We start from the raw sequence: 22,900 nt of genomic DNA, 5'->3' as shown, positions 1-22,900 counted from the left end.
CCATCTCAGGTTATCATTAGGGGGAAATGACAGCAGCACAGTGTTCAATATATTGTACTTTCGGTATCTAAATGATACAATGTTGTTTACATTGCTCATGAGGACAGACCTATGGGACAGACCACCTTATTTGCAGATTCTTGAAATTGTAATTTGTAATTGATTGTGGATTTTGTATCCGGTTTTCACTTTATGTATCTTTATACAATGTTTACTACTTTGCTTATGAGGACAGACAGCCTTATTTACAGATTCTTGAAATTCAATTGTAATTTCATTTGTAAATAGTTACATTCATGTGGATTTATCCAGCTTGCACATTTGTATGCATGCACTTATAGGTGCATTTGTTGTTGTTGAAGGCCTGGCTGTTACAGTCTTTATTTACACTATTTTGTTGCAGGCCTACTGGCCTAGATGTTTATGCAGTTTTAAAGCACCTTGGCTTTGTTCTGAATGCACTTTGTTGTAGTTATCCTACAGAGAAAAGAAAATGCACTTGACTTGGAATTAATGTACTGTATGCATTCAAAAGTGCTGAATAAATGTTTTATGGACCCATAATAGTGATTATTATTTAAGTTAAGTTAATCATTTATTTTTCCATAATCAGGCAGCTGAACAACATTGGTAAAAAATGTATACATTATATATATATATTTCTATTAATCATTTTCGGCCTTTCGGCCAACTGTTTCCTATTTTCGGTATCGGTTTCGGTCAAGAATTTCCCATTCGGTGCACCCCTACTTTAAATGGAAGATTTAAAGTGATGTTTAAATCTTCCATTTAGGCCCTGCCCACTCGATCGGGTCGGCCGATACTGATTCCGGCGATCGGCCCCCAAAATTGGCGATCGGAACATCCCTAATATTTAGTAATATAACTGGCCACAACCTCACTGCTTGTTTGTGTTCACTTACAAACGCGGATACTTATTTTTAAACCTTGGCTATTTTGTTAATCGTCTGTTTGCCTCTTTATTTAATATGTAAGTCTACCCAGTTTATTTAGCCTTTTTATCTGCAATATCCCTTTTGCTGTAACAATGTCAATTTCACTGCTATGAGATGACGTTTTTTTAATTTCTGATGCCAATACCTAAACCAGATTTCTCATTTGTTTTGCAAGTCATATGAAAATGAATAAAAAGGAAAATAGTTCATTTGTGTGATCTCAGTGAGGATAACATATTAAAAGCAGTTTAAACAATTACAATATATTTTTTAAGTTGATATATATATATATATATATACACACACCAGAAAATAATCAGTGATCTAGTGTTTTGATATTTTTGTCTGTAAAATACAGTACGTTATTGTGACAGCTGACAGCGCTCGACACAAAGAGCTTCTGTTGCTCCAAACAATATTGTGCTGTCAGGAGTTTACTCTACATGCCTTAAGAAAAGCAATGGCTACGGACTGAAGCCATCACCACCGTGGAAAGCAGGTGTTGTCTGTCCAAAGAACATCGCACGTGAAACTCCAGAACCTCGAGAAGTCACGCCTTTTCATTCTTTTAAATACTTTCTGCAGCCTTGTTGTGCACACAAGCAACACTTCATGCGAGGAGCAACTTCACAAGGCTGCAACGATGATAACATGGAAGAGTGACACATACAAACACTCATTAGCATATGACATATCTAACAGTGACAACAAGAATAGAGTTGAGAAATCTTAAGTGAACAAACGGCATTTGCATGTATATTCACATTTTTTTATTGAAAGCAAATATTAAAATGTGGATTGGGACAATGAATCAAAATGACAAAAAAATTGGGCCAACTCAAGAAACGCCTTAAGACAGATGACATTACTCCTGACCTTCTAGCTGAAACATGAAAATTAGAAATACTTCACCGATATTATGGAAAGCTTAATGAACAATCTTAAGTTTCTCAACATATCTCTTTTCCAACTGGGACAATGTGTGATTAAAATACACTGAGTGCTATGGAAAGCAATCCATAACGTTTTTTTCTCGTTGTATAACAACAGGAAGCACATTGTCTTTGACAGGTTCCAACTGTTGTTTGTGCTTTTTCATATGTAATGCAACTCTGGTCTCAATCTCCACCATTGCTTCATGATTGATGAGCCCAAAATGTCTCTACCAAGCAGCACCAACACCAGCACCCCGAAGAGGGAGTCATTTCCTCCCCATGATGAAGCTTGGAGCCTCGGCATCATCTTCAGCCTCCCTTTCCCGCTCCCCATCGTCTTCTGAACTGCTTTCCGAGCTCTTCTCTGCATCGTCTTCTCCTTTGTTTTTGGACTCGAGTTTTGCCATCTTTGCCATCCGCATTTTGCGCTTCAGTTTTTCCCGCTTCTTCCTGCGTTTCGCTGTTCTATCATCGGCCGCCTGTTTGTTTAGCTCCACTTTATCGAGATATTCGATGTCCTCATTCACTTTCTCTGATATCTTTTCCAGAAAGTCTTGCCTTTGGTACTCCCTGCGTCGGAGGTGCCGGTAAACGTGGAACTCCCCGCTGCCCGCACCGGCGCTGGAGCCCATCACATCCCGGACGAACTCCGGAGGAGCCCGCGGGTTCCACTCCTTTGGCCGGTCTGGGATGGGAGCAGGCTTATCCGGGTTCCGCATCAACCTCTCCAACTTCAGGCGCTGCTCCTCTGCCGGAGTTTTGGCAATTATCAGAGGCTGCGACTCCTTTCCTCCAGGTTTCCTTGGCTTGTTATTCTTTTGAGTGTGCGCCGCCATCTTTCCAACCGTTCTCAATGCTTCGGAATGCTTCAGCCTTCCTCTCTTCTTCCGGTTTGTTCAAGTCGCCCCGGAAGTTCTTTAGGGGTTCCGTTACCTGGACATAATTATTTTACTCTTTTTTAATATAAGATTTTCCCAATAAAATACAAGTTGATAAGTTGTGTGATAGTGACTGTAGTTGTTATGAATTATTTTTGTATTAAATGATCACACTGTATCTTGTGTGTGCTCTTGTGCTTGTTGTGTGTGTATCTTGTGTAACTACGGTAATTGACGCACGTATGCACCAATCGCAGATCACATGAGAATTTGTTTGGGCGCAGTTGTCCAATCAGCGTTCATGTCCCGCCCCATCTCTCGAGCGTAACGTGTGTTGACTGCCTGGCTTTACTCCGGCTTGTTCAGAAGCAGGTTAGTCTATTTTTATGACATTTGTTCACGTCTGATAAAGACAAAACTCACCAAAGATCATGAACAGTTTAATTCGAATTACTGCGAGGTGTTTGCGGTCTGGAGCAGCCGTCTACATGCCCAGACAGGCCGGCGGACGAGTGTGGACGTCCTCGGCCCGGTTCCTGTGCGCGGCGGCGGACGTCCAGAAAGCCCTTGGAGATATTGTGCAGAAGGACAAAGTGGTTGTGTTTATGAAGGGGACTCCGGCCCAGCCTATGTGTGGCTTCAGTAACGCCGTAGTTCAGATCCTCCGGATGCACGGGGTGGACGACTACGCTTCGTACAACGTATTAGAGGACTCCGAGCTCCGAGAAGGTCAGCAAACTGAGATAACCTGTTCATGACATGACAGCAACAAGTTGTCACCTCTCAATCTAACTTGTTACTTTTACCTAAACTTCATAATGTTTGTCAGTGGAAGTGTTACTAGACATTTGCTTGTAATTGTTTTGACCAGATCATTGTTATGTCAGTCTGTTGCAGCTGTCATCGTCATTTATAACTATTTACAAGGCCACCATACACTCCAGCCCTTCTTCAACGGCTCTCTATCACTAGATTTAGAGATTTCCAAGTGTTACGTTTTTATCAGTGCTCTGCAGCAGCAGCAAAGGGTGGGGTCCTTTTTAAAAGTAGAACATGACACCACTACTGTGAAGATGTCTGTATTTTACTGCTAACACAACCATAACTGGAACCTTTCTTTGAAACAATGACATCACATGTCAATAAGGAACAAGGTAATATTTTTTTCAGTTACAACAGGACTGCCAGTTAATGGGATTTGGTCCTTTTAGGCTTGTGATGCAACAGCAGTGTAATGCCATGATAGGGACAAGCTGACTGGTTCAATTCTGCCAGAATCAAGGGCTATAAACTGGGTCAGGAAGTGTTCATGCATTATTCCAAGGTGGTTAGTTGTATTCGCACCACATTTAAAGTCTAAATTAGCTACTTATGTTGTGTTAATTTATTCTTTGCAGCTCCAAATGTAACCTTAGTAAAAATGACATCACTTGACTGGAATGCAGCCTTTTCAAACCAACACAACAACAAACAACAACAAAGACAACACTCATATAAGATATTATATGGCCATTATATTATATTATATTAACCCTAACCCTAACCATTAGCTATATATTATATTAAATGTATATATCCATTTAACTATATCCAAAATCTAAGAAGATATCATTCCGCGTATCACGATATAGCTATAATATGAATATAATGCACAGCCCTAATATTTGGCGTTATTAAAGTATACCATATTGTCCTTTATGACAGGTAAAGGTAGATTGTTGGACTTTTTAATTGATGTACTATTAACATTTGGTTCAAAAGTTATCTTTCCAACTTATTAACTGCTAACTTTACAAGCCCTCAAAACACTTTTAAGTTAGCAACATTATCCTAATCATGTTTGCTTATATCAATAAAACGTAATATATACTAATACAAAGGCCACCAAATAATGTCCATCTAGTGTAATGCTAAGTGGTATAGAACATATTCATTTTATTTTTAAATTATCTTTTCTTCGTGCTGTCATTGTTTTTTTAAAAGAAACACTGCACTGAGTTCCTGTCATGGTGGCTATCACTGCCTATGCTAACAGCTTAGCTCTTTAGTTTAAATCATACACACTGCGGTTGCTTAAAGCATCACTTCTTGTCAGCCGATACAGTATTGTCTGTAGTTTTATTTCTGACCAGTGACCACATCACAATCTTACGTCCACAGGAGTCAAGGCCTTCTCCAACTGGCCCACGATCCCCCAGGTGTACTTCAGCGGAGAGTTTGTGGGGGGGTGCGACATCCTGCTGCAGATGCATCAGAACGGAGATCTGGTGGAGGAGCTGAAGAAGTTGGGCATCAGCTCCTCACTGCTGGAGGCCGAGAAGGAATCCAAGTAGAGGATGAACGTCAAACAGCTGACCAGACGGAGGACACATTGATCAGGTCTAATCCTCCATGATGACGACGACAGATACACCATCTATAAAGTTTACTCAACTTTCCAAGCAGTTGAGTGGCAGCACTGTCATGGGAATCTTTACTATGTTTTATACGTAAACAGAGCTGCACTGCTAATACACTTCTGAATGTGCACAGATCATGTACCTGAGAGGTGAGGACTTTAAACTAGGAAGAATAAAAAGGGTCAACAGTGTCTCCACAGCATTTTCTAATTCATTTCTCATCTTTCTAGAGGCTGATTATTTTTGGGTTATTTAGAAAAACACAACAATGACAAAATCACTCTTTAACTTTATATTAAAAACTTGTTAGCATTCTTGTGTTTCTGGCCACAAAATGTCCTATTCACTTTCTATTTAACTGGGTTTTAAAAATGTTTAGCTCTTTAGCTGCACCAAACACTTCACTGGTTAGTTTCTAACTGTGAATATCTGCCACGTGGTACTGGGCATCTAGCAGACACTATGTTGATCAGAGTTTGGGGGCCAGAAAACCACAACAAAGATCTGGAAGACGTCGTCAAGCTTTATATGGTGATCATTCTATGTGTTTAGGTCAATAGGAGCAACCTCTTTTGCATAACAAACAGTAATTCATCAAAAAATAAATTGTTGATTATATCAGCTTTAATTTTCCCTTAACAAATGGTGGGAAACGTTGTCCTTTGCCGTCTGCTTCCTACTATGTGAATGCTTTTCAATCATCCTGATTCTCTAAATGCTAAATAGCAGACCTTTTTTCAAACAATAGAAACCGCTAAGTTGGCCTAATTTAGAGGCTTTTTGTAATAAATTCAGTAATGAACATCCAGATATGACCACACTGTTGGAGGAAATCATTTTGAAACCAGGTTGGACCTGCCTGAGGGAGACTTTCAGCTTCCCTCCCTGTGTTATTAATTAGTTTACACAAGAACTCTGGCAAACCTCCGTCATGTTGACCTCTAAAAGCTCCGCTAGCTAACTGTCTACCTTTTTTCCCCAAGCCCCAGTCTGTTTAAGACCAGATAAGCCTCATGGTACACTTGTTAACATCTATATAAGTCTGCTTGGGTCAAACCACAAAAATCTGTCATCATACTATAAAGCTTCTAAATGCACTGCCTGTAACTTCCTTTATCTAGAAGGAAGAACAACCACGGAGCAATACTCGTAATTGGTCAGAAAGTATCCCTTATGTATAATTATATCTCTTCAAAAATCGCCTTTTGTAGTGGAGGTCACTACAGTCATGGATCCCGTCTCACTAAGCTCTTAACATGCACTGTCCATATGACTGAGGAATACAGTGGTGCAGGAAAAAGTCCTAAAACCCAGAAATGAGTCAGCATTTTACCACTTCCCGCGTCTCTAAGTCAACGTTTTTGTTTGTGGTTTTTGGTTAGTTGCTTAATACAAGGTCTGTGGTTAACACAAGCTGAAGAGATTTTGTTCTGTGACATTAAATATGTCAGTAAGAGCAAATGTGTAAATGCTCAAAGCTTTTAATGCGTTGTGAAAACTGCAGTTGCTAACAGGGGGTTCGTTTTTAGCCTAGCGTTAGCTCTATACTTCTCTCGATTGCATTTATGCTTAAAAGAATCATTAAGTGGTGTTAATATTTGGATATTATCCTGCTGAACAACATTTCGTAGTATCATAAATGTGTTTACCAAAGATCTTATTTTCTACAATATTTCTAACACCATTACTTTTTGACAACCCACAAAAAAAGGTCATCACTGCACCACTATTGTCGCCTGTTTGTTCTTCCACACACACACACACACACACACACACACACACACACACACACACACACACACACACACACACACACACACACACACACACTCTCTCTCTTTCCCCGAAGACGGCACACGGACAAACAGGAGCAGTTAAACGTTTGTTGCGTCTGTGGTATATGTTAATTGATCACTGAAGGAAAAAGAGAAGTTTTATTTTTTGGAGGTGTATTTGTTGAGTCTAACCCCTTATGTTCCTTCTGCTGCACACAGCTGTATTATCAAAGCAATGGTCATGTAATACACTGTAAGATATTGTACATTGAAAGCATATTATTAAATGCATTTGAGCTGCATGTGAACCCTTCACCTATTTTGTGACAAATAAAAAGCCAATCCAGAGTTGTTTTTGTTTTTCTAACCAACTTTCAGAGAGGGCCTAATTTCAGTTTTGAGTTTTCAGGCTAATGTACAGATTCTGTTTAACAGTATCTGTCCAACGTTAGAAAATGTAACCGGGGAAATACCCATAGTTTTTCAATCTAGCAAAACAAATGTTTATTTTCCCATCGTTTGACTGATACATTGACTAATTGTTTCACCTCTAAATATGACTACTCTCAATCATAAGCACAATTTATTTTCTAAAGTATGTCAAATGTATCAGTTATTATAAAATGAATCTTCATTGCCTGGCTAAATTCTGTCTTTTACCTTTTTTTGTTAGAATGATTTGTTTTATCAAAAAATATTAAGCATGGAATTCCGTCATGCTTTTTGTAGATATACGCAGCTACACAATTAAGAGTAGTACTAACAAAAAACGAAATGAGTAAACTGAAAGGTCTTTTTTTTAAATAAGAATATTGACCTTTCCAAACTATTACAGTACATGACCTAGATTTGAGCCAAAGTATAAATATCAATCATTAAACCTCCTCAGTTTGAACTGTAGAGGAAGGTTTAATGATTGGTAGATGTGCCAGAAAGTGAGCCATCATCCATGTTTTATTCAATTGTGTGCTTTTTCCTGCTATTAGAAATGTAAAAAAGGGCCAATTATTCCTTTTCAAAAGATCTCAGAACATCCAATTCAGATACAGCAGGAACATTTTGTTCTCTCTTCAAAGCACTGAACATGTTCCTACTTACGGTCTGAAAACCTGCAACAGCTGATCACAAACACTGACAGGATCAGGGTTTAACCTATTTAAGGGTTTAAATACATTTTCAATAACATTTAAACATGTTTACACTTTCTTATTTTTTAAAACCAAGTTGAATAACGTGAGTTGCAAAGGACATTTGATTTGTTTTCTTTTCTGTTTCTCTATATTACAGTTTCCTGAATAAGGACACTGCAATTATATAAAACTCAGAGATGATCTAACAAAAACAATTTTAATTTTTAATACAAAATACTATTTTACAAAATATGGCTTGACAGTTACTGAGGTGGGACAGTCCAGTTCACAGCTCTTCGTCCTCCTCCACCATCATCTCTTTTTACCTTTGTAGTCCAATAAAGCAGAAAAACTAACAATACTGAGGCGTGATGAGGTCAGAGTTTCTGCAGGAAGCGCAGCACCAGGTCTCTCAGGGTGGTGCGCAGCGGCTCGTTGTTGTCACAGACGATATGAGTCCCGTCCTCCTCCAGCTGGATCAGAGTGTCCTCCGCCTGCAGGTGCAGAATGTGTCCGTCCGCCGTCTCCTCCACCTTCACTTCTGTGAAGCCGTGCTGCAGGGCGACAGATGAATGCAGCACGTTTTAAGGCGGGTTCATTCAGCAATGATGTGAAAATGTCACACAAAAAAGGCCTGAGTGAATGTTATACTGGTGTTATGCAAAAATGTTACATAAAGTGTCTGTAATGCTTGTGGATTTATAGTTTTTTTAGTTTTATTAAATTGAACAGACTGTGCCATGATGAAAAGCAGCAGGTGTTTTTTGCAAACTTTACAGAAGGCTTCTGAAGGACGTGGGCCTGTACATTCCTGCATCTGTGATCAAATCGTTGACCCTTTCTATAAAAACTACTAATCCTAAGAGTTTCAAATGAGGTAAAAATAATTTAACAGCTGGCTGCTAAATAATCAATTAGGGCAACATGATTTTTGAAAACATGATTTTCTATGATGTTGCATTTGCGATGTGATTAACGATATTGGGGATATTATGGCATCATTATTCTATTCTACCATCATTGAAAGATATATTCAAATTGTGTGCATCACCTTTTAGTGTCCCAGTTTCCGATGTGTTTTGTATTTGCAGCGCTTTTATTAAACATTGGCCTGTTTTGTCAAGTTGATGAATGATTTCTAAAATGCTGCGCTTGTGTTGAGAAGTTGGTGAAGATGCATCTTCATGTGCATGTGTTTTGGAAAATCGTTTTTTTGCAGCTCTTTTCTCCTAATGGAAAAGTTTTAGGCCGTTGTAGCGCTTTTGCATCTGTTGACCCCCGTAGATATGTACCAAACAAAGACGTATTTGTTAAGTCTGTAGAATATGAATTAACAAATACTATCTCATATTGAGATATGTTTACATTTAGATGAATTGTGCAGCCCTACAAACAACACTGAGGCTCCCATGAATGTCTGCAGATTTCTCACATTTTGCAGCGTGGCGAGGAAGGCCTCCAGGGGCACAGCTCCACTCAGCAGGGTTTTGGGGGCCAGCACTGCCGGAGGCTCCTCCAGCACCCGCTTCCTCTTCTTGCTGGGGGCCACTGGAGGGGGTTTGGGCACCAACTGGCAGCACAAGAGAGGGAAAAACATCAGCAAATATTTTTATATTTACACACTGGTATGTGTATTATGTGGCACAGATTCACAGGACCCACCTGCAGTGTGTGCTTGTTGTCTTTGGAGTGCAGCACTGCAGACACCGTTGCTAGGGAGACGCCGGGTTTGATCTCGGAGGGCACCAAGGAGTTGGCCAGCTACGAGAGGAAGAATCGGACATTTAGGACACCTGTGCTCTGATAGAATTCTATACACCATATGTCATCGCCTCCTGCCAACACATGAGACAATTTCAAATATGCTCTTACATCTGAGTCCAAAGGTTTTATCTTTTATTCAACAACCGGAGACAAGCTGAGGAAGAATAGAACATGAGTGACAGCTGTGATGCGACTCACCTCCGGCAGGATGTAGACGCGCTCGTAGCGGCGTCTGTGGGGCAGGTTGAGCACAGAGCAGCGCCTGTAGGGCATGGGGGGGGGCTGCAGCTCCAGCATGAGATCAGAGCGGTGGGACTGGGTCAGGGGGGGCTGGGTGTACTGCTCCGGACACACCACATGGAGGGGCTGCAGCACACAGGGAAATTAAAATCATCAATAGTGATTCAGCTGATTTGGCCATTGATTGAAATATTCTACAATTAAAATATATGAATTGTAACATTTATATATTTGCAGTGTTACTCACTGAGCTTTTCTTACTGCTGCAGATCCACATTAAAAGCATTTAACTGGCTGACAAACTTTAGATTACTTTTATTATGAAAGATTTACAGGAAATGCAAACTGTGTGCCAAGTCCCAAAAATCCACTACATTCGGTTCATAAAGTGAGGAGTTTTAGACAAAATGACATAATTCAAGATTTACAGGGTCACCTGAAACACTTAATGTTGTCGTTTGTGCTTTGCCTTTTGGCTTATAAAACTTTTTTTTATTTCCTGTTTCAGCCACAGGACTGGCTGACACTAATTGATTATTTGTGTTATTGCATAACTGTCCTTTCAATAGTTTTGCATGCAAGTACACAAAATATAAGAAAAAAAATGAACATGAGGCAGTCAATTCTGAGCTGGACAAACTTGAAATGTTCTGCCTTAAACTATAAGACTCCCTGTTCAGGTAGGTGCAATCCATTGTACTTCTTTTCCTTAGAATTCCTCAAGTGGAAAGTGCTAACAGTACATTATCTCTATTAATCAAAGGGGTTGGTAACATGACAAACCTGACCTGGACTTCCTTGAGCAGCTTTGACACCTGGTGGAAGTTGAGCCGTGTGTCGATGGGACAGTAAACACACTTCATGGCCAGCGGCTGGTAGGGAGCCAGAGCGTCCAGGTAGGAGAAGTCTGGCTCTGGTGGTGTGAAAGAAGAGTCAGAGAGGCATGTAGCAGCAGAGCATAGAGTGAGTCTTGAGAGGCTAGCGGTGCTTGTAATAGAATGATATTTACCAGTGAAGATGATGGTGTTGATGCTGGATTTGCCCCACAGCTCCATGAAGTGAACCACGTCCCCGAAGCGCAGAGAGGGGTGACCCGTGAACACAACGCAGGGCTGCCGGAACTCACTGCTGAAGTCTCCGTGGATACTGGGGTAGTGCTTCAACTTGTTGGTTTGGATCAACTGGAAGGGGGTGCAAGACAGAAGTCAACGTTATCGTTTCCTGTATATTCACATAACCGTTAAGACAACATTACTATAGAGTGGCGAAGTCCCTCCCCTTCTGGGGGAGCTCCATGGGACCTTATTTCGGAAAAATTATGTATTGAAGTCAATGGAGAGAGAAAGATTATCTTTCGATCCCGTTTGAATTGAGCCACGAATTACACATATGATGTTTGACAATAAAATGTATATTAAAATATACTTCCTAAATGTACATTTGTACACAGGTGTTCCAATGGATTTTAAGTGAATATTTAGGGTAGTATTGATGTTGAAAAGAGCATTTAGCATCTCTTTGAAAGCATGCATTTATAGTGAACACATACAATACATTGAACACTGCGAGATACTGATGTCATATAACTGATTATGAAAGGAGAAATCATCTCTAAGTTATTTATTCTCTTGCAGGGTAAGTTTGGTGCTCATTGGCCAGTATACAAAACATATATAAATCAGGATTTCTAACTATCCACTATCTCCGAAATGAAGTGTAGAAGACGCAGCAGGACTCACCTCTGCGTGGGGGAATGGGGGCTCTGGAAGATACACCTTTGATTGCTTGTTGTGGCACAACCTAAGAAAAGAAGGAGGAAATGGTCAATCTAATCAGAATGTCCCAGAAAAATCTTGGAAAACAAGCAAAAGCTTGCTTAAACAAGTATGATTGTAGGTATCCACAACAGTGTTAGCCAATCAGCACTGCTGTAAATATGCATGGTTTGAAATGTGTTTTTGAATATATTAACACGCTTTTGAACTAACATTAAAATCAAGAGATAAACTATTTACATACATGACAAGACTTTAGTCGGAGGCAATGCACCAATTTAACAGAAAAGTATCATCAGTAGAGACTGTGCTGCAGCAGCCTACAGCTTTTTACAGACTAACACTTATATTGGCTGTTGCATCTCCATTATTATAATTGTGGAAAGAAAAAGAAAAATCACAGGTAGAACCAAGAAAGGCACTCATAAAACTAAGACCTCTGTCAAGACCATGCCCAAGTAGTAATATTCTTTAAGCTGATTAAAAATGAGTGCTGCATAATTTAAAAACATTTCAATGAGTTCGTCCTTTGCCCGTGAACCAGGTTTCATTCAAATTAGGCAAGCACTTTTGTTTTATCCTGCTGACAAACCAAAATGAAAATGTGTTTGTTTGTCTAGGTACTGTTCAACAACAGATTTCTAAATTGGGGATATGTTAACAAACAGCATCTCACCATTCAGCGAAGATCTGAGAGAACTCCAGCGAGCTGTTGGCGACGGGGGAGATGAAGTAGAAGGGCGTGGTCCCCAGGTTGGCGCTGTCGATGAACTGGTACAGACACTCCAGCAGGTCGTAGATCACCCCCGAGGAGTAGCAGGGCACCAGCACGTTGCCTCCTGCTCGAATCGTCATGGCTACAGGCACGGATAAATAATAAATACTACATTACTAAATGAAAACACTCAAAATCAACAAAGAAAGAATATTTTAATGTCATACGCTCTATAAACATGTACTTTTTCATATCATAAAACTTTAATAAAAGTACATAAGGACTAACCAAGGTTGCTGCAGAATTCTCCCAGCATGCCGTCTGGGTTGGCGGTGGGCATCTGGGTGAGACCGGTCAGAATCAGAACGTCACTGTTCTTTAGGGAGCTCTGGTCCATTGGCTAGGAGGAGAAAAAGAGATACATTTACACCAGGGGCTGTATTCACAAAGGATCTTAGGGCTAAAAGTAGCTCCTAACTGGCGAATTTAGGAGAAACTCCTAAACATAAGTCAGTCTTAAATTTAGGACTCCTAATTTTATTCACTAAGAGCAATTCACAAAGTATTTTAGGCCTAAAAGTAGCACCTAAGTCTAGGAGAGCTTAAAAGTCCTCGAGAGGACTCCTAACTCAGTAAGACCTATTCACAAAGAATCTGAAAATGGCTGCGAGACGAAATGTTTTGGAGACAATGGAAGACTGTGAATTGATCAAGAGATATAGGCTAAATCGTGAGGGTATCAAACTTGTTGTGGAATTAGTGCGGGATGCAATAACATCCCGAACTAACAGGAATAACCCGATTAGTCCGGAAATAAAATGTTTGGCAACACTACGATATTTAGCAACAGGGAAAATGCAACTTTGCAGTGCCGACGATTTAGGAATATCGCAACCATCAGTCAGCCGTGCCATAAACCAAACCATCAACACGCTCTCTAGACCACATATCATCCAACAGTTTATCCGGTTTCCTTTGGACAATCAACAACTACACAGGATCAAAGCCAACTTCATGGCAATTGCAGGTATGCCCAGTGCGGTCGGTGCTATTGACGGGACGCACATAAAAATAATTGCGCCATCAAAAGATGAGGACGTGTTCGTCAATAGAAAGAAAGTACATTCCATCAACACGCAGATTGTTTTCATTCATCATGATAGGGGGACTTGAACGGCGGTATGGGCTGTTATTGAAAGTGTTTAAGTGCTGGAAATATGCTCATTGGATAATAGTTTGCGGGGTGCTTTTAATTGCCTCCTTGATTTAATGCAATTTACGTATTTTTATTGTTTGCTCTCTCTCTTTAACGTGCATATACAACGTCATTATTGTGGTCTGCACAAACTTGTCATCATGCATGTATTCTGCTAACTGCACTGTCCATAACTATTTGATAGGAATACATTTCTAGCCTAGGCTATTTCCTTGTTTTTCGGTGATTTAGTGGGCTCGTTTGTGGGATGTTGCGGATGAGTTTCACCGAGACCGCCTGCTCTGAACAACCAATCCCCGTACTGACCGCTTCTAAACTCATGCACGAGAATCGACGTAATCCATAGCAACGGCGCGTCACTCTTAGTTCACTCTTAGTGATTTATCCTTAGTATGAGTAGGTCTCAGCGGCTTTGTGAATAACTTTTAAGAAAAAACTCCTACGTAAAATGTTTTAGCGCGAGTTAGGAGCACTCCTCGCGGTAAGATAAAATGCTTTGTGAATACGGCCCCAGATCTGGAAAGCTGTTCCAGTTTCTTTTTAAAGATGATTTATTTGCACCAGCTTAGGTGCACTACGAAAGAGATAGATTTGAAAGGGGGAGATAGAAGGGATGACATGTGCAAGGAGAGTAAGTAAGTCTCAGTACATGGGCTTCTGCATATTCTGGTACCAGACACGATTGGTTTACAAAGAGGTTCATTTTTTCTCAAGCATTTGCTCAAATAAATTAGATAGAGCTCAGAGGGGAAATAACTGACGTTTGAAAGTTTACATAATAAGGTTTGATTATCTTCTTAGTTTACAGATTGTTTGGAAAGACAGTTCGTCCCTGAATAAATATTTGTATTCTCACCTGTTGTGCTTTTTATCTAGATTGTTTTTGTGTGAGATACAGAGTTTTTGCTTTTTCTCGAACATTGTGAAGCTAAAAGTGGAAAAATAATCAATTATAAAAACTATTCAGAAATGTCTCTTTCCAGAAATCATAATTGGTTACTTATGTCAACCCATAGACCTAGTTCTCACCAGAAAATATATACATTTTCTTCCTACCATATTAAAGCAGCCAACTGTATCACAACACTAAAGGACGCACGCATTTATTCTGAGGATTGCATTTATTATCATCTCGCACTGTCACAAGCAGGCTTGCAAAAACTTAATATTTCATTATTATTTCATTATTTGGGGGTGAACTCTCCCTTTGCAAATCTGCCATGTTAATTTAAATGTACTTCACATATATACACCTAGAATTAAGTAATATTAAGTGAAACTGCAAGACGAGGACAGAACACATTTCCTTACGGGGACAATAACATGCATTCTATTGTATGTAAAGATCTGTATCACATTTGGGGTGCTTGCAGGTTTTTTCTTTTTATGCCCATAATGTGTGATTTCCTCTAGCGTTAGAAATACCTGTGGATGTGTGGTGAGTAGGGAAGAACCCGACACATAGGAAACCTTCTCATGATGAGACTGGATGATCCAGTTAGAGCTGCCCAAAGAGTAACCGGAGCTTAAAGGGGAGACCTGTACCGCTCCAAACAACTCCTGGAGACAGAGAGAAGTTGTCAATAGGAGACAACAAAAATATATAAAAACTGAAAACGACAAGTATTTTAATAGCATGTAAAAGCATAACAATCCTGCAACACAGTGTGTACAGGATTGTGCATGAGAAAAACACTAATGTGCAAATGAAATGAAAACCATGCTCTTTTTCCTTTGAGTATTAACTAGATAAGAAGAATATATACTAATTATTACATGCACATTTCAACGGAGGCTCTCCAAACTGTACTAACTTTTTATTGCAAATACGCAACGTATTTTGAAAATGGTGCACGGAAATGGGCCATACACATGCACAATTGTTACATCTTGATTGTTGATTGTAACTGCAAAATAACATTTAAACACAAATAGAAGTTAATGGCTGTAAGGAAAATTATTTAATACATAATTCACGTTCTTCAAACAAAGATATGGTCTGTATTAGTATGGTTTAGTTGGAAGAAGAATTTGAGTTCTTACCACTTTCTGAGAATATCCCACAAGCTGCACTTTGCTGAGAGCCGAGTTGACCTCCTGAATGCTGTAGCTTCGTTTCCACGCCCACACATCTACTACATCCTTCAGGGGCCCAGGGAGCATCCTGATATAATAAACTTATATGAGAATCATAGTGTATTGTGGTAAATGCATTTGCTGGAATGTAACTGTAAACCAAAGCAAAACAAGATAAATAGAGGCAAAGACAAAAAAGCTAATATTAGATTTTCTTTTACGTATATGGTTTTCAATGTGACATTTTATCCTTTGAAATAAATACTTTCCACATCTACATATAGATAGCCCTTCTATATGTACCCACGGATAATCTTTTTAAAGTATTTTGCATAATCTTTTGGTTTTGTTTATTCACATAAAAGTTTTCCTACCTCTGCATTTCCTTATTTTTCCAGCAGGTGGCAGACTGGGCTTTGGGAACTCTCTCCATGAAGTTCACCAGCTCCTCCATAAACAGTCTGAGGAAAAGAACAGTCAGCATTATGAAAACATCCAGAAAACCCAGCCACTGTCCTTGGTTAACAACAGAACATAAGCCATGACATCATACATTATCCTTCAAACTAAGAAACACAAAATGAATAGTTAGACTTCTTTAGACCTGTGGCTTCAAAAACATTATGAAAATGGAAAGCATTATGCAAATAAAATGCACATTTTTCATTAAATTAACAAAAAAACAATATGACAAAGTTCAAATGTATTTTGTCTCTATACCTGCCAATGGTCAGGGTGGGTTCTGTGGCGTAGACTGTCCCAGTGAAGCCGGTGTGTTCAGTGATGTAGGGCAGGGCCATCATACAGTGGTAGTTAGAGATCAGGATGACATCAATGGTGGACAGATCCAGCAGTTCTCTCTGTGGCAAACGGGAGAAAAGGTTTATTGAGACCAAATGTGTTATTATTCTAGGTAGGGCATTTATTGTAACTTACATGAATATACTAGAATGTGGAAGGAAAAGTGAAGAAAAGTGAAAGGAAAATGTGAGTTGGTACATTGATATAGTAGATCATAAACAAAACTAAAATAGGCGGGCTATCCTGTTGGTTCCCTTTTCTATGCTAGCATCATTATAATTTCCTTCCTCCAAATCATTTATTTGAACTATTAAAATTGATTACTAAAGTAATACAGACTTGCATAAATATATTGTATGTGTGGCAGCAGAGTGTACTACCTCAGGGAGACAGAACTCTGGCTGTGAGTCCACAAACACTCTTCCTGCACACTCCTTCAGCTCCTACAAATTGAGAAAAAACAATGTGTTTACTTTTTTGACAAACAAATCTTGTGTTTGCACTTTACAGTCACTAGAAAAATAAATAATATAAGGCTAACCAAAAAATAAATAAGTTCAGAAACAGCTTAAATTCAAATGGTGAACTAAATACAACTCAAGCAACTTTTCCCACCTTCTGAAGGTTTGCTGATCCATCCTTAGAGACCCAACCAGGAAGCTTGGAAAGTCTGGGGCTGAGAACAAATAATGAATTCATCTAATCACAACAAGAACTCCAGTATTACATTAATCAATCAATAAATGAAAGCATTACTTATGTGCTCACCTGTGCACGAGAGGAAGGGGCAGGAAGTTGAGGACAGAGGTGGTGTCCAGCCCACAGTCCAGCATGATAGTGGTGGATTTGAACTTGAGGACATTGCAAGGCAGTGTAGGATGACCAGAGAGACAATACTGAGAGAAGGGAAAGCAATGACATTACGATACATGCATAATTCAGATCACATTTAGTACAGGCAGAGAATCTGTATGTCACTCAGACAAACAACTCTAAAATTAGTCTCATTGTAACAACACAATGCTCCTTTCATTAACAGTATATTAGTACCACTGGGTACTGTATACATTCACTTGTATAGCTGAGGCTGGGTAGTTAAGGTTAGCCTCACAGGATGATGGGAACCATGGATGTATGAGGACAGGACCAAACAGGGCTATTAGCTGCTAAGCTAACAGAGTAACTATAACTTAAGATATGGTAAACGATTTAGTAGCGCAGCGGTATCATCAGCTTGGCATGACTTTACTGTGTTAATACGGCTCACAGTCTGTTAACTCACCAATTTCATGTTTAACGCAGATTTATGAACATTTGTTATCTTTACTCGGCTATGCTAACACTGCATCCTCCTGCAGTGTTTTCAGGACTCCGCTCGTTTTGTTTCTCTGACGCTTGCCCTCTGCTGCCCTCTACAGGTGCGGAGTGCTACTTGAGATACAGTAAATACATTATACAGGCAAGCTAATTATTAGCACCTTGTTGATGTTTGAAACTGCCAAGAAAAGCCACTATGCTTCACAAAATGTTAAAAACATGTCAACCAAAGCGTCGATAACTGCTGTCAACAAATGCACGTGCGCATAGTGCTGTCAGTCACGTTCGCAGGCTCAAGCCAGAGCCATACAACACTCAGTTTAAGAAAAACTGAAAGGTGTAGTGAAAACATTATCATGATAATATGTCAGCCCGATACATGGGATACATGACGTTGTATTGTGTTGACTTTAGAGGCTGTTGTTAGCCACCCAGCGGTGGGGCGGCTGCTAAATAAACACTCCATTCACTACTCTGGTTTGGCCCCCTCCCATGCTAGTAGCTGCTAGCTAACCACAGAAACTAACGACCGACTAACGACTCCCGAGTGACTCCTATCGGTATATAGAAATTAAATTGGTCACGTAACAATGTTGCGAAACTAATGTAGTAACACTTGGCACCCAGCTTTTTCTGTTTTCCCGGTAGGTCTCTCTTTTTTGTTAAATAGATCTACTGGTGTTTTTGTGGCTAGCAGCTTATCAGAAGATACCGAGGTTATCTCGGTTTAGACGCTACTGAGGTCGATGTTTTCTCATGGAGGACTTGTACAGTTATTAGCCAAGAGGATATACGAGTGGGCAAGGACAGGTAGGGGTTGAAACGCCACATTGTTACCGTCAAATAAACGTGTATATAGCTAGTTGAAAACAGCTGTAATGTTACGCATGGCTATTACATCAATGTACACTTCGGCATGCAATGACAACAGGTGGATCAACTCAGGTAGTAGAAGTAATCTGATATTGTACTTAAGTAAAAGTAGAAATACCAGAGTGTATGAATACTAAATTGGCATCAAAATATACTCAAAGTACCAAAAGTTAAAGTAGTCGTTATGCTGATTGGCCCATTTCAGAATAGTATATATTATATGTTTTGATTATAATTATTGATCATTAAAGTGTTATCAAAGCTGGTAAAGGTGCAGCTAGTATACTTTGTAAACTGCAGGGTAGCTTGTGAATTTACTCCATGTGTAACCAAAGTCTGATTTAAGAGTTGTTTTGATGTCACATTATTAATCCATCGTTAAAACATCACTAGTAATGTGCAGAGATGGTGAGCATTTTTGATACTGTTTAATAAGTGTATACAATTGAAACTATCCATAACTCTTTGTTATTTAAAATGCACTGCCTGAAACCAGAATCATCTGTGAGTGGTTTTTCTTTTTTGCCAAGTCATGTTAGGTCAAGATCAGGTAATCTTCACTGTCACATAGTCATTACTTCCTGTCGAGTGTGACAGGGTGTTTCTATCAAACAAGTCTATCTGTCTTTGTCAGACCACAGGAGGTACACACTCGGTTTGTTCGCCATGGGGAACACCTGCAGTAATCATCTTGGGATTCCTCAAGGCAAGGGCCCTAATGCTGTGGGGTGCACTGACTTCATGATGGACCACACCGCTCAGGTAAAAGCAGATAAAGACACCATCTTTATGGCTAAATATGTTACTATTTATTTAGATATAACATGTGAAATTATTCAACTGTGCAATACTCATATCACTTAGGAACGTTACTCTAATACACTGTACATCTAGAGCAAACATGTAGCATTAATATCTATATTTATTCTAATACACAAATGTATTTATTGTAATATACCCATTTGTACATCTTTATTGTTGTTATATATTGTAGCACATTTTTAGTTCTGATGTTTATATAAATCATTTTTATTTTTATTATTTTTTCGAAATAATGGAGCAACCTTTATGAAACACATTTTCCCCCCTGGGATAAATAAAATTATTCTGATTCTGATCCGGATGGAGAAATATCATATTTTCTTCCCAAAAAGGAAAAAGAGATGCATTGGAAATAAATATGATTAATCTAGAATACCACTGAATTACAGCATTGTTTAAAGCCACAGTACATTTATTTGATATGGACAGCACACCTAGATATATTTTCTACTGTTGGATCACAGCTAATGTAGCTGCTATTAATCTGTTTAGTTAGCAGGATTAAGAAGATGTAACGCATTCCATTATGACCTGCATTAGTCACACTCAGCAGTTCAACAAAGAGTTTCAAAGTTCAACATGATTACGATACAGAAACTGTACCAAAAATATATTATGAAATATGTTTGAGACCCAGACAAACAGTATTTGTTTGCTTTATTCTGCATGCAAATTTAAAGAGTAAGTGTCAGCTAATAACACTGTTTCTTTATCTGTTTTCCGCTTACAGGGGAGCTTCTTCCGGCTTTACTATCCTTGTCAAGAGACTGAAAAACCTGACAGACCAGACTGGGTTCCGTGTGTGGAATATTTTAATGGTCTGGCAGATTTTATGAAGATAAACAGGAGTCTCAGTGAAAGGATTTTCAACTACCTCTTTGGTGATTATACTCAAATAATAACAAGCGCAAGTTTTAAACAAGTTTATGCTGCCTTAACTCGTCTTTCCTGGACCAGACTAGGACTCTTCACATGTTTTCGTTTATGTAATACACAAGTAACATACTTTACCCCTAAACCCTAAAGTGTTTCAAGGTGTTTTAGACTTTAGAATGTTTTTCCAAGCAGACAAATGATAATTTCTATGTATATCTTCTATTCTAAGTCCGCTAAAGAACTTTCTTGCATGAAGTAATTTGTATTTTTATCAAAGTGATTTTTCGAATTTTAAGTTTTCATATTTTCTTTGAATTCAACTAAAATTATAAATTAACCAACTGTGGTGAGTTTCAATTATGCAAGTTCATTTTCTCACTGAGAACCAGCAGTTTTTTAAAAGGAGTGGAAGTTTACAAAACCATAGTATGCTTTTGGAAATCGTTATCAGTTATAAAGCGTCTCCATACCCTTTAGCAAAGTAGATCAAATTGATCAAAACAGTGGTGTTGTGCTTTAAGAACTCATGTTTTGTCGTTTGTTTTCAGGGTCCTTCAAGATTCCAGCCTCCTTGGACGCTCCCTTTAAATCCAATGAAAAATGTCCAGTAGTTATCTTCTCCCACGGCCTTGGAGCTTTTAGGTATAAACATGAACTCCTTCAGTATTAACTCATTGTTGATTATGTTCACTTATCAGCTTCTACGAATGGTGTGATTAATATCTCTCTTGTTTACGCTTGCTAGGACTTTGTATTCAGCTATATGTGCAGAATTGGCCTCTCAGGGCTTCATCGTGGCGTCTGTGGAACACAGGTATTTTTCAAAGTTTATTTTTTATTTAAATACCCGTAACAAACAACAATATTACGACATCTAGATATGACCCCAAAAAATCGGAAAAAACTCAAATGACACAAAAACGAAACAACTAAGTACTAGACTAATTAAAATACATTAAGAAACTGAACTACAAATATGACAAATTGTGCTAGTAAGTGTTTTATATAGTCACACTCCCCCGTAAAGCACTTTCCCCCCCAATTTCCTGTTCTGTTATGCTACTTTTAAATTATATGTAGCGATAATCCTTTCAAAAAGAAAAATGAATTTCTTTAAGTATTCATCTTGAGTATCAATATATATTGTGTAACTGACCATACCATTACAATTAATGATATGAAAGGAAATCAGCCATGCCATCTAGTATATTTATTTATTTAAAAAAACAAGCCTAGTTTTTAAAAAAGTATTACCTATTAAAAGTCTCTTAACCATTCTCAGTTAATCCTTTGTTTACTTGATCGTGGATATGATTCTTTTTCAATAAATACACATAGCGCTTCTTGTTCAAACATCCCTAATGTTTTAGCTATAGATCTTTCTTGTCTCTTGTCAAACTGACATGTTTACTGAACAAAGAACATGTGGCAACCTGTTGGAGGACGTTTTAGCCATGCAAATAACATGGCAGTCTCCCCTGCTAGCGTTGGTCTGTTGATGTGAGCAGTAGGAGGGGACAGGCTGTGCAACAATAGTACGAACCAGCTCATCACATTTCTTTTCAGTATAGAGACAAGGGGACCGTATGGAGATGAACATAATGGCCACAGTTAGTCACTCTTGTGGGTTGAAGTGGTATTTAAATCCACAGAAAAAGACATGTGCCAGTGTTGTGACATCAGACAGACTTTGTTTCATGCTCAGAGGTCAGTCAGCCGACCAGCCACCGCTGCTTATGTCACGTTAGTATGTTGAGTCTGTTACCACAAACAAACCAGAACAGTCACAAAGAACGTTGGTTGTCTTCCAGCCTCATGAGTAATTCACCGTCGGGAGTATAAACAGGTTGAAAAAAGAGAAATTCAGGCTTTACACTCATGAGTCTGTAATAGATTGAGAACTAGTCAAAGATTTTGAATACGAAGATCACATATCAGATGTATTAATCAGATTATGTGTCCGTTTCTTATTTACTTGAAACAGTATGCATTAAAGGGGCCATATTATACTTATTTTCAGGTTCCTATTTGTATTTTGTCCCTCTACAGCAGGGGTTCTCAAAGTTTTGATGAGTGAGGGCCAATTTAGGTACCCAATATTGGATTGAGGGCCGCCCAAGAAAAAACGGAACACAAAATTCCAAAACAAATCTTTTCTTTATTGCACACACACACACACACACACACACACACACACACACACACACACACACACACACACACACACACACACACACACACACACACACACACACACACACACACACACACACACACACACACAGAGAGTATTGCGCTGGAGTTAGTGATATGCTGTGGATTTCCTGTCTTATCAGCAGGGCCCTGTTTCAG

The 22,900-nt window shown here is 39.0% G+C and overlaps 4 protein-coding genes across 6 annotated transcripts; 2 read left to right on the top strand and 2 right to left on the bottom strand.

The window, feature by feature from the left end:
- Window positions 1-1,323: 1,323 nt before the first annotated feature.
- Window positions 1,324-2,838, bottom strand: prkrip1 (PRKR interacting protein 1). The gene has a single exon (XM_010775652.1). It carries the CDS (start codon window positions 2,725-2,727, stop codon window positions 2,158-2,160), a length of 570 nt encoding a protein of 189 aa, XP_010773954.1. The 5' UTR covers window positions 2,728-2,838; the 3' UTR covers window positions 1,324-2,157.
- Window positions 2,839-3,067: 229 nt separating this feature from the next.
- On the top strand, window positions 3,068-5,368 carry glrx5 (glutaredoxin 5 homolog (S. cerevisiae)). Of its 2 annotated transcripts, none has more exons than XM_010775649.1 (2): window positions 3,068-3,498; window positions 4,930-5,368. In XM_010775649.1, the coding sequence occupies exons 1-2, from the start codon at window positions 3,201-3,203 to the stop codon at window positions 5,100-5,102; spliced, it is 471 nt and encodes a 156-aa protein (XP_010773951.1). In that variant the 5' UTR covers window positions 3,068-3,200; the 3' UTR covers window positions 5,103-5,368. The 2 variants fall into 2 exon arrangements, 1 of the variants encoding a protein (XP_010773951.1); XR_798792.1 differs by lacking the exon at window positions 3,068-3,498 and adding an exon at window positions 3,508-3,923 and having other exon boundaries at window positions 4,930-5,017.
- An 898-nt stretch (window positions 5,369-6,266) lies between these two features.
- On the bottom strand, window positions 6,267-18,115 carry ints9 (integrator complex subunit 9). Of its 2 annotated transcripts, XM_010775650.1 has the most exons (18): window positions 17,943-18,115; window positions 17,429-17,556; window positions 17,276-17,336; window positions 17,041-17,103; window positions 16,796-16,804; window positions 16,580-16,719; window positions 16,234-16,320; window positions 15,827-15,947; window positions 15,209-15,343; window positions 12,856-12,967; window positions 12,529-12,709; window positions 11,817-11,877; window positions 11,087-11,258; window positions 10,866-10,990; window positions 10,036-10,203; window positions 9,736-9,834; window positions 9,506-9,643; window positions 6,267-8,627 (listed from the first exon to the last, which is right to left on the bottom strand). In XM_010775650.1, the coding sequence occupies exons 1-18, from the start codon at window positions 17,949-17,951 to the stop codon at window positions 8,451-8,453; spliced, it is 1,986 nt and encodes a 661-aa protein (XP_010773952.1). In that variant the 5' UTR covers window positions 17,952-18,115; the 3' UTR covers window positions 6,267-8,450. The 2 variants fall into 2 exon arrangements, with proteins under 2 accessions (XP_010773952.1, XP_010773953.1); XM_010775651.1 differs by lacking the exon at window positions 16,796-16,804 and having other exon boundaries at window positions 17,943-18,114.
- Window positions 18,116-18,459: 344 nt separating this feature from the next.
- Window positions 18,460-21,426, top strand: LOC104949309 (platelet-activating factor acetylhydrolase-like). Its single transcript, XM_010775653.1, has 5 exons — window positions 18,460-18,787; window positions 19,485-19,612; window positions 20,403-20,553; window positions 21,097-21,190; window positions 21,294-21,426. Exons 1-5 carry the CDS (start codon window positions 18,724-18,726, stop codon window positions 21,424-21,426), a joined length of 570 nt encoding a protein of 189 aa, XP_010773955.1. The 5' UTR covers window positions 18,460-18,723.
- Window positions 21,427-22,900: the final 1,474 nt, after the last annotated feature.

This window comes from Notothenia coriiceps, unplaced genomic scaffold (assembly GCF_000735185.1).
Source record: "Notothenia coriiceps isolate Sejong01 unplaced genomic scaffold, NC01 NC01_scaffold00015923, whole genome shotgun sequence".
Lineage (NCBI taxonomy): Eukaryota > Metazoa > Chordata > Actinopteri > Perciformes > Nototheniidae > Notothenia > Notothenia coriiceps.
This window is presented reverse-complemented; position numbering and strand designations above follow the sequence as displayed.